At 38.9% G+C, this 11,687-nt stretch overlaps 1 protein-coding gene across 2 annotated transcripts in view; it reads right to left on the bottom strand.

Annotated features, from left to right (window-relative positions):
- Positions 1-834: 834 nt before the first annotated feature.
- GLCCI1 (glucocorticoid induced 1) overlaps positions 835-11,687 on the bottom strand; it is a 103,094-nt gene continuing 92,241 nt past the window's right edge. For both annotated transcript variants that reach the window (XM_088018533.1, XM_028118180.2), the window contains exons 7-8: positions 4,948-5,068; positions 835-3,754 (exon numbers count right to left, since the gene is read on the bottom strand). In XM_088018533.1, the coding sequence (XP_087874659.1) occupies positions 3,409-3,754; positions 4,948-5,068 (467 nt within the window). In that variant the 3' untranslated portion in view covers positions 835-3,408. The remainder of the gene's footprint in view (positions 3,755-4,947; positions 5,069-11,687) is intronic.

The following is an 11,687-nucleotide window of genomic DNA, read 5'->3' as shown; positions in this document are numbered from 1 at the left end:
ACCGAGAGGCAAGCAGAGGAGGAGCTGAGAATCCCACTTTTCCTGCACAGTCACCTGCGGTGGAACTTTTAACCCAAGATAGTTAACCTGCCTAAATTATATATCTTTCTCAAGAAGGTGGTTGAGAAATCTCACCATTAAAAAAAGTTACGTTTTACTTTTTTTTCAGCCCGAAACACAGCCATTAGTCATTTTTAAGTTAATCTTAAAGGTAAAATCTTAACAACCTCTTTGATGAGATGTGCTTTGGAAAGGAACACTCTGCTGGTAAATTATTTCTCAAAGAGGTTTTTTGCTCTCAGGCAGTGGCCCGAGACCAAAATGGGGCCTAGCATGACCCTATTTGGATAACTGGGCATAACATCAACACTCCGTCGTTCGGTTGAGGTTTTGTCCCTCTTACCCCGAACCTAAACCTAAATAATGAGTAAAAAATTAAGAAAAAATTTTTTGCTGCAGTTTTCTTTGCAAGAAATACCCCACTTCCTTTGAGGTGATGTCACTGAATTTAAACAAATTACTTCCATAAATACTTCCTGGGTATAAAATAAAGAGGTGGGGACAGTGTTCTCTCTCTTTAAGGTGCTCATAGCTGGGAGAGGAGGACAAAGACTTGAACTTTAGTCATCCGGCTCCTCATCTTGTGATGGAAAGCATGTCAATGACACGTCTGGAGGAAACCGGCTGGGAAGTCTCATCCAGAGTCCCTCTAGTGCCAGAGATGCAGGTCAGGAATTCAGTGAGCGCTGGGTACTGCCATCACCCTGATCTGAGTCTGTCTCTGTCAAGGTAAGATGCTAACCACCCAGTCTTTCCAAAGACATATGTGAACTATTCCAGTTTTACTAATAACTTTATTTAAATAAGACACAGGAACTTCTATACTGAAAAAATACAAAACAAAAGCCACACATTTCCTTGTGTAAAGCCATATTGTATGGTAACTCGAATACTGTTCAGCGCAGTGGCTAGAATTAAACAGTACAACTATATACAAAATTTAAACAATTTCTGACAAATTTCTACAGCTGGATGTAGGATACATTTGAGCTCAACAACTTCTGGGAAATTTACATGGCAAAGCATAAGCTTTAACACATTTGGTTCGAAACTTTAATATATGCTAAGAACAAATGTACAACACAATTAATATTTAGTTTCTCATGAGAAAATAAAAGCACATGTCACTATAAATACCGTACATCAGATTTCATCACCAAAAAAGCATTCAGTCCATCTTTCAGAAATTGATATCGATACTATTGCATCATATTTGGACAAAAGCAGAGCATAAGATCAACACATTATGTAATGCTAAACCAGATATCAGAAGTTAATGGAGCTCATATTTATCTTACAGAACTAATAATTTTCTCCCTTTAACCATAATCTACAAAATATAGTATTTTCATCAAGGCCTGAGATTATTAGGGTTAAAGGTGTCTGCTGCTGAAGAGATTGTTTTAAAAGGTTCCCCTGTGAAAATGGCAAAAGTAAACTGAGTCCTTTTCCATGACAGTCTCCTACAATATAACACTGACTAATTTAAAGGAGCCAGAATGCACCTTCAGGAGAGAATATTACTGCAAACTTTGGTGGAAAGAAGATAATTGGGTTCATAACAAAATAATACATAGAATACATACACACGCAAACATATACATATATATATATATATATATCATTTCTTAAAAAAAATCAATGGTGTTGCTTTCTTCTCTATCACCTCTTCCTTCTTCAGCCTCCTTAGAAAATAAAACAAAAAACCCCAAGGAATGACTGAAGGGAACTGAAACGTTCCCGTGACTGTAGGCACCTTATTCCCCTAATTCTTAAGAAAACGGTGCCATTTACTGTAGGTACAGATGAAACAACTCTATGCTTTACTGAACTAAAAGCAATGGAATAAAAATACGAAAACTTCCCTTTGCTTTTCGAGACTCTCTGTGCTGCAGAAAACAAAGTCTGAGAGTTGGGCTCTTCCACTGACCACTCGGGATTATCTAGGGCTCTCTTCACACAACTTCGTTGAAAATTCAGGTCAAGTCCGCAAGTTCAAGGCAATTTACTTGGGTTTTTGCTTTACTTTGCACATCCGAAATACTAACAGAACCATCCACGATACTGTGAGGAGAGGCCTGAAGAGACAGCCGCAAACTGCTGCTTTTTCTAAGTCCCCAAACAGCCAGCTTCCAGTGCTGCATTACTTCTGAGACCCACACGTTCTCTCTCCACATGAATGCAACTCATGCACCTCAACTGCTCGAGGAAAACAATAACCAAAAGCGTGTCATTTGTAAACCCTCAAATTAAAGAATTTCCAAGAGAGAAACTGAACATCAATATGCCTTTAGCTGAAACAGCATTTCATGACGCTGATGGCCAACATAAACAAAAAATCTCACCCATCCCCTGTGAAAGTTCACTGTTTTACTGTTAAACCTAGACTTTCTTGTTGTTAAATTCCATCACACACAACTGGAATGTTTATGTACAGTCTGGTACCGGAGACACTTTCTTTGCAACATTGTAACAGTCATGAACTGAGCAACACCTGAACTTGTTTAAAAAAAAAAAAAAAAGCCACATTTACACATGTTGAAAAGTGAATTCAACAGTTGTTTTACTTGTAACCGCATGACAAAAATGATGTCAGACACCACAGATTTGCTGGTTCTCCTCATGTTCACCCATGTCCAGGATTATTGTTCTCCTAGGGTTGAATGCACTTCTTATTCTAAGAATGTGGAATGTAATGAGGAAAGGGAAATGCATAAAATAAGGAAAGGCAAAAGAGTGATGTTCCCTCTTTAGCTTTTTAGCTGTGAAATATTTAATATCCCAATATGATATACATTCCAAGTTACCTGAGTTTAGACTTCAACTGAAGTACCTGAAGCTAGGCCATAGGGTGGGCACTGTGCAACTGTTGTGGCCATTTATTATTATTATTTTTTTGCATTGTATGTATTACAGAAGTTAGAAACAAACACCTGGATCAATTGTAAACATAATCCTGAAGTACAGTATTTTCCATAGGACAAAACACAGCAAGACATTTTCTATTTAGACAGGCAACTTTTTGATATAGAGCTTATTTATACTGAAGAATTTGGAACAAAACACAGGACACAGTACTAATCTGTCAAACATACTATGAAATGCATAGTCTCCACTTAAAATGCTGAATGACACACACATTTTGCAAGCAGTACTGCTTTCCACAAAAACTGCTGAATAGGAGTTCCGTCCCTGCCAAGATCAGTGTTAAGAGATACTTTACGATGCTGATAAGTATTCTGTTGGTGGTGGTGGTGTTCAGAAAGTTTGTCACTCCATGCAGATAAGATGTCTGAGGTCTAGTTCCTAATCCGTGAAGGTAGGGTAGAGGCCAGCTCCCCCTTCGCTTTAGATGATCACATAATTCTGAGCAGAGATGTGTTCCTCGCCCTGCAGGTCCTGCAGGAGCTGCTGCTGCTGGGATGGCTGTTGGACGGAGGCCTCCAGGGCGCCCACCGAGCTGGTGTCGTCAGAAAGAGACGTAAAGGAAACCCGGGAGGAGAGCTGCTCAACGGTCAGGGTGGCCAGGGCCGAGCTCTGGCCTGAGTTAGGAGAGTTCTTGAGCATCAGGTCGGAGGCAGGTAAGAGAGGGCCTAGAAGTTTTACAGGACAGAAAGCTGATCCGGTTGGGATGAAATTAACCTTGTTTTTGTCAGGACATGAAAAGAGAGGGGCTGAGATAGGCTGACGAGACCTAAAACCACAAAACAAAATGACATTCACAATCACTAAAAGCTTCCAAGCTTTCTGACTTAGCTGGAGTTCTCTACCACAGCTACAATGTGAATGGCAGGGAATGAGTTAAGTGTACACAGAGGGGTAAACATCTTCCATAGCACAAGTCAGCTGGCAGACCAGGGACGTACACAGCACCGAGTGATATCGGAGACAAAAGGGTTTTCAAAAGGACTGGGCAAATTTTTTCAGAGATCATTAGTTTGCTTTCAATCATTTAGGAAAATGGAAAAACCTCCTATGCTTTAGTTAAAGATTATGCCAGGTAGAATGACCTTTTCTGTTAAGGAAAAGTATAATGGGAGAGGGATTACCTAATCATGTATTTGGTTTTAAGCATTTTCTCCTTTTTCTGCATCACTATACATACTTCTACTAACAGATCAGAAAAAAAAAGTTTCAGTAATTTCTCAAAGAGCCAGTCAGCCCAACAGAGCAGGGTTTTTAAGCCTTTCCTCCCTTCCCATTCCCAGGAACTAAGCCATCAACTCCTGCATTCCTGCAAGACCGGTCTCTGTCCCCTTCCAGGTCGCAAGAGTAACAGCGGCCTCCCCCAGGCACTGCACTGGGACAAAGGGATGAGTGAGTCCAACAGCCACACAGTCTTTTCTTTTTTTTCCTGAGCCACTCTGCCAAGTATTTACAGCATGAACTTCGTTTCCTTTAATTTCTAATTTATGCACACTGAAATTTCAAAAAGAAAAAAAAACCCTGCGAATGAGAAGTCTACATTAAACGAATACACATGCTAGATGTGTCTACAGGGAGACCAAGTTAGTTTCTTTCTGGCCTGTGGGATCCTGTCATAAGGCCAGCCACACTTGGATATTAACTTTGCCGCTAAACGCCTTCTTGTTAGCCATCCAAATTCATAGAGTTTTTTGAAAGGAAAATTTGTAGTGATTAAAAAATAGATCTTTTAGGTTGTAGGGATGAATTTCCAGGTTTCTTTGTACTAGCTTATGTATTTCCAGCACACAGACTCCAGTTGTCCACTAAGATTCCTCCTGCCTATTCAATTCCCTTTTCATAATTTGGTTTTGAAACACATTATCAGCTGGATGGAGTAGTTGATTCATCTGTGATCAACTGGTCTCAGTAAAAAGCTTTACAGCTTTGCAGATCCCAGCTGATAGAAAAGACATTACTTACGCCATTTCCTCAAAGACCTTCACTCGCTCACATCCCTCTGGGGGCTCCCGTTTGAACATGTAGCTGTTGTTTGGTTTGGGAGATGAAGCGTACTTGGGTAACGGTGAGCTACTCCCACTGTCTGTAAATTTAAAGCAGTTATATTAACTAGTGATTGAAAGCTCTTTTAAATTAAGTTTGATTTCCAAACAAGCAGCCTTTTGCACAGTTTATCCACTATGGCCCCTCTGCTTCCACCACAGAGCTTCCTTTATTGCAAAGCTATTACTAACACTTTCATGTAGTACATTTCTTAGAAATAAAAGCTTCGATGCAACAGTAATCTGCCATACCACAGAACATAAAAGGAGGTTATTTTGGTCCAGAAACTGCATTTTGAATAAAGTAGAGCTATAATCTGGAAGACGAATACAGTAGAGCATGTATTTCAAAATGTAAATGAATGGGGTAATATGTATAAATCATGCAAAGAATTATAAGAGATTATAATACAGGGTCCTCTAGGTTTTCTCACTGTCCCACCAATTTAATTGAAAATTTTAGTATGAGGAATCATCTTCATTATGAACGTTCTTAGCAGAAACATTATTTTTACTAAACACCATGAATAAATGTATGCAGGGGAAAAACAGGTTTACAACACATAATGTCTTTTCCCCTTAGCCCACTATGAAGAATAAAATTCGCTCAGAATTTCGCCTTTAAAAGGTCTATATATAAAAGAATCTTTCCAGCAGTTTGTATTTTTGCTACTAGAAGCATGAGAAGTCTAAAAGCATCTCTACCTAATATGTTTTCTTCATATTTTTGACCAAAAAAAGAAAATGGTCTATTCATGAAAAGCCATAAAACCTATATGTAATTTCTCCCTTTCCTACCTGGCAAAGGATTTTGGAAATTCAAATCCACCAAAATGTGTCATTATCTTTGTAAGATGCCAAGTTGTAAAGGCAGTCACATACCTGTATAAATACAATAGTCCCATTTAAACAAATTCTGACTTAATGCAAAAAAATCCCCACTGCTAAAATACTAAGCACATGATCTATTGAGATGTATGGTTTTTATGTATATTTTTGAAAGACGGCATTGCTACCATAATTACGCTTGTCACAATTTTGATGAGTTGCTTTAGTTTAGGCTACAGAACACAGCGTGACATTCAGAATCTGAGTAATAGGAATGTTTTTATCATCATTAATGAACTGTATAATACATGCTTAGAAGTAGACTCTTGAGGCACACTTGGTGTATTTGGTGAATGATTCAAAGAGCATCTATGTTAGTCTTGGGACTGGAGATGCGTGCTTACATTTAAATATGGCCATAACTCTGGGAAATCAGTGCCTACCAAATAACGAGGCCACACCACTAGGAAACCTAGAAAACCCCCCCGTTTCTCTGTCACTACTATTATGGATATTCCTACGGATTATACACAGTCCTGTGAAAGGAAGTGGGTCTTACAATTAAGTTCGGTTTCTTCACGTGCCATTCAGATGTAAGGATTTTCTTAGATTCGACATTCATCTTACATTACTTAAACAAATGGGAGGCAGGAGGGAGAATGTACTTTTCTCCCATAGGTGGATGCAAAAGACCATTAACCTGGCATCTGAGTTTGCTGCTCTCTATTGGAGCGAGGCTAGACCGAAAAGATTGGTCCACAGTCAAAAAGTGGCGAGAACGAGGCCCTGAGCTCAGTGTAATACAGCCTGACCCTGCTTTCCCGTCCAAGCAGCAAGAAGGCCCGTAGAGGCAATGCAAGACCAAGAGGTGACGTGTGATGCCTCCGTGGAGCTTCCCATTGGTGACGGCAGTCCCTGGGGGAGGGCACAACTGGCCTGAAGCCGTGGGCTCAATGGCTGTGACAAGCCTTTTTGGACTGTTGGCGGGGGTGTGACCATGTCAGTGGTCGAGAACTCTCCCCATCAGCACGTCAGAAAAGTCATCTTGGCCCCAGCTGCAGTCTTCTGGGCTTTACTTCTTTATTACGTCACCAGGCCGACCATAGGATTTCTCTGCTGACTTCAGCAATGGCTTCAAAGGCCTCTCCCGGAACTGAAAGCTAGATGTGAGTTGGACAATCTGTAAAACTGATTATCTTCCTATTAACATCTACGCTAAATTAAAGTGTTTCCTCTTAAACGTTTTTCTAATTTCAGAGGTTTATATTTTGAGAGTTTTACCCACTTAAAACATTCTTGTTCTTTTTTGGGGGTGGGGGGCTGATTAATGTTAAAAAATAAACATACTGCTATCCTAGAAAGATAGTATTCAGTACTATTATATCTCTTTGCCTCTTCAATTAAAAAAGTTGGGTTTTGTTGTTGAGAATATATATATATGTAAATTTATTTGAATGTTTGGTGGTCTGGAAAGACAAAGCTTGAAAAAAATTGAAACCATCAACAGATTTGTTGAATCTGGAGTTTCTTCCTCAGGTAAGTATGCAATCTGGTAGAGGACAAAGGGGAGCAGGGATGGAGAAACCCCATCTGAGGTTTCAGCTCTGTCACTAGTTGTGTAACTTTGAACACAACTGCCTTTCTGAGCTTCTAGATAACTAAAGGAATTACCACTAGTCCTAAATTCTGTGACATTTTTAAGGGTTCTAACATACAAGGTATATATATTTTTTGCTTTACAAAATGGCATGATATAAAAACAAGCCTCATGGGGTGCCTGGGTGGCACAGTCGGTTAAGCGTCTGATTCTTGGTTTCAGCTCAGGTTGTGATCTCAGGGTTGTGAGATCGAGCCCCGCATCGGACTCTGTGCTCAGTGCAGAGTCTGCTTAAAACTCTCTCTGGCCCTCCCCCCATACTCCCTCTTTCTCTGTCTACAGTAAATAAATAAATCTTTAAAAAATAAATAAAAACAACCCACATGAACAACCTATTCTATCCATTCCAGACTTGGAGTCTAATTGATTCATTTGAAACTCTGTGTTGAATTTAATAAACATTTCAGTAACAGAACATAAATGTGAGGTAAGCATGCCTGCTCAGGAGATTCAAGATGAAAAGTCTCACAGTAATCTTAATTCAATCCCTCTTGTTCACACACATAATAAATTTTCACATTCTGTTACCTCTCAGTAGGAAGTAACTAGACATGTAGTTCACATTAAGTGTTATTTTATGTTCTTACATCATAGCCAATGTCAATAAAATGAAATGTAACAAATACAATTCTGCCTGTATTTATAACAGTCTTATCTATCTTTATAAAGAATCACCCAACTCTGAAAATCAGGAGTATGGAAATATTTTATTGGCTATTATAACAGATCATACTTACATATGTGTACCATATTTACCATTAAAATACAAGTAGCTTGTCAAATATTTTTAAACTCATAATGAATTAAAGCTTGGAAAATTTAGAGACATTTTAAACAATGGAATTCCATATAGAAATAGTATTTTTTAAACTACATGTACTTTTATAGTTACGAGTTTTCTGAATTTCTCCTTATATACAGCCTTCATTATTTCTGGTATATTAAGTACGGTCCACAATTTCAGTATAAAAAAATCGTATTATTCAGTTAAGTCATTCTGTGGGTAGGTATGTAAAATCTTTGCCATGGTTCTATTCTAGCCCGAAGTCTTTAGATGTGCTTTATCTCCTACTATCAGATCACTTTATCAAATTAAGTGAAATTAGTACTAAAACAAGCTATGTAATTACAGAGCAGCGGTTCTTAACTCTGGTTTCACATTAGACCCATTAGGAGATGTTTCCAAAAATACCAATAAATACCACTGTCCAGACCTCATCCCTTAGATATTCTGATTTAATTAGTCTGGGGCTCCTCCCCAGCGTGTGCTCCACCCCCCTCCCTTTTTTTTAAATCCCCCAGATGCTTTTAACGCAGAGCCAAATTTGAGAGCCAATCATGAAAATGTCAAAACACTGGTTTGGAGTCAGGCTACCTTGCCTGTGACTTCTACCAGGCCTGACACCATGACCTAGGAGAAGTCTGAACCCTGTTTTGATCTGTAAAATGGGACTAACCACTGATACGACAACGATGAAAAATGTGTATAAAAGAATCAGCACAGGGCCTGGGACAGTGAGCTCTCAATAAATACAACTGCAACAGTACAAAGAACACGTCATTCCTAGTTTGCAAACTTAAAATGGTGAACCATTCAGAAATTAAGCACCTATTCTACTTTCTCTCAGCAGAAGAGAAGAACAAGAAAGTTATTCTTAAAAGATCCACACATTCCACTTCTATTCGGGTGCATAAAGGTAAGATTTGGTGTCTGGTGGGGAGGCAGGGTAATATCTGAATACCAGATTCCCCAGGTTAGACTGCCTAGCACAAACTCTACCAACTCATAAGGTCATCCTCCAGCATATAGAAATCTATTATCCTGAAATTCAAATCAATGTCTAAAGCACAGATTCTATAGATTCCTCTATGAAGACCTAACCAGAAGAATGTCCTTCTTATTCTGCCTTCACAGCAGAGTAAGAGCCTGGGTGAGTGAGGGTAGAGTTCCACCAAAACTATACTCAATAACAGATGAGGAACATAATGAAAAGTTAGCCAATAGAGTTAGATTAGAAATATGATTGACCAAATAGGACCTAAACAATTACCACTCTAGTATTAAAATTACTTCTTTTGCTTCAGGAAATGAAATTATCAGGTGTAGTGTGGTTCAATGGCCTAATGTAATCAGGAGAACACAAAAATGTATAGCCTTTCTTGGCAACAAATTTTGGAACCAGTCGTTATTACCAGTTGTATTGAAAATGTGTCCCGTTAACTCCAAGACCAAATTGGGAACAAATAAGGAGAAAATCTGTCTTTCAGAAATAGTCTCTAAGGTGTCTCTAAAATTTCAAAGTCAACCTTTTATGAGAAGGTTACAGAATTTTAATAAAACAAGACATCAGTTGTCACTAATATCTCCCTTAGACCAGCATGCAATAAAGGGTCAGGAGGAAAAACTACTATCAGAACCTTCACTACTTAAGTTTCTGAACTCTCTTTCAAATAAGATTGTGTTCTGAATACTGGGCTCAACTTACATTCCAAATGTTTGGTTCCATTAATTAAATATTTGTCATATGGGTGGAGGTGTTTTAATCATTTAGTGTTCCCTAAGTATTCACTGAATTGATAACAATTTGTAAATTAAGCACACAAATCATAGCTGCTTTTTGTGTACTCACAGTAAGTACAATCCTTCTTCCACAAACATAATCCTGATATGCAGAACAGGGCTTTTTATTACCTCCAAATGTGACCTGGAGTCGTTGATATGCTAACTCCTCACTCTGAATTTGACTATCTGACATGGCAGTTAAAAATGAAAGCAAATTACTGTATTGAACATAGTCCTCAAACCAATTTATGGACTAAAATCCTGCCTCTTGTAAATATAACTCACAATGGCTATACCGAAAATAAATTTCAGATTATACAGAATATTTTATATCTTGAAAAGTAATTAAGGTTCTCAGGAAGATCATTCTGATATAATCTTAGTTTTTATACTCGAGCTTTTTAAATGGAAATATTTCCAGGGACATCAGTTTTCAAAACTAAAATACACTGTTCATATTAAATTGCTCCTAAAGTATCCTAACGGGGAAAAATAAACACTTCTAATAAAAGTTTCACTCTAATTTTAAATGCTCACTTAAATATTTACTGAGCACTTATGTGCAAAATAGAAGGCAAAGCAAAATGCTTTAATTGTTGTCTTACTGTATTAGGTAAAACTCAGTATTTATGTTTCCCCCCCCGCCCAATTCTTGCAAAAGAAAAATGGTATTATAATGTCTTTGGGCAGAAACCAACATAGAATCTTAAACTTAACACTGTCTTCTCCTTAAAGCCTGTTCCTTCTCTGATACTCAGTGCCTAATTAATGGTAGTAATCACCTTCTGCATCTCTCAAACCAGAACTCTTGTTAGAACCTGGCCTTTACCCTTCTTCACCTCATCCGTCCATCAGCCCCCAGATGCGGCTGAGTCCTCTTCAGCCCCTGCCCTCCAACTCCTCTGGTAGCCCCCCGCCTCGTTCTGACCTGCACCTGTCATTTCCCAGCTCAGGGACACAAAACAATCTGCTGACATGCAGGAATATTAGAACATTTATACATACTCACTTTCTATCTTTAAGAGTAAGAAAGTACGCTTCGCTAGTAACATGTTTAGTTTGTGGATTGAATTAAATATATACATAACTTAGAAATCTATGAACAGATTAAACACTGCTGAGAGGGCGTGTCATAAACCAAGTTTGGAGACCACAGGACAAGGCTATTTCAAGGGCACCTTACCTTGTCCTGCTGCTGTCTCTCCACTTCTGTGGTTCCACCTGCGTGTGGCCCTTAAAGATAAAGCTGGTCATGACCTTTAGCTGAAAAAGATCTGTGCTTGCTCCTTCATTTCTCTTCGCAAGGCCTACAAGGCCCCTTATGAAACAGTGGCCTTTCTACCTCTCCCCCCTCACTGCTTTCTGCTCCCCACTATTCACCCCTGTGTTCCAGCCACACAGTTTCTGACTGTTCTCCACACACCAGGGCCTTTCACAGCTCACGGCCTGTATGAGGCTATTCCTCCTGCAAGGGCAGCAAGTAGTCATATGAGGTTCCAACAGAAGATCACTGTTGTACTCCAAAGAGTTCAGGAAAGTGACTTCATTTTCTACACCTCAGATTCCCCTTTCTTAAAATAACAACACTGTCCCTACTCCTAGGACTGTGGTA

Source organism: Eumetopias jubatus, unplaced genomic scaffold, assembly GCF_037043125.1.
Source record: "Eumetopias jubatus isolate StellerSeaLion01/CBP00866 unplaced genomic scaffold, mEumJub1_p1.0 scaffold_14, whole genome shotgun sequence".
NCBI classification, from domain to species: domain Eukaryota; kingdom Metazoa; phylum Chordata; class Mammalia; order Carnivora; family Otariidae; genus Eumetopias; species Eumetopias jubatus.
The sequence above is the reverse complement of the archived record's forward strand: the minus strand, read 5'-3'. Positions and strand labels throughout refer to the sequence as shown.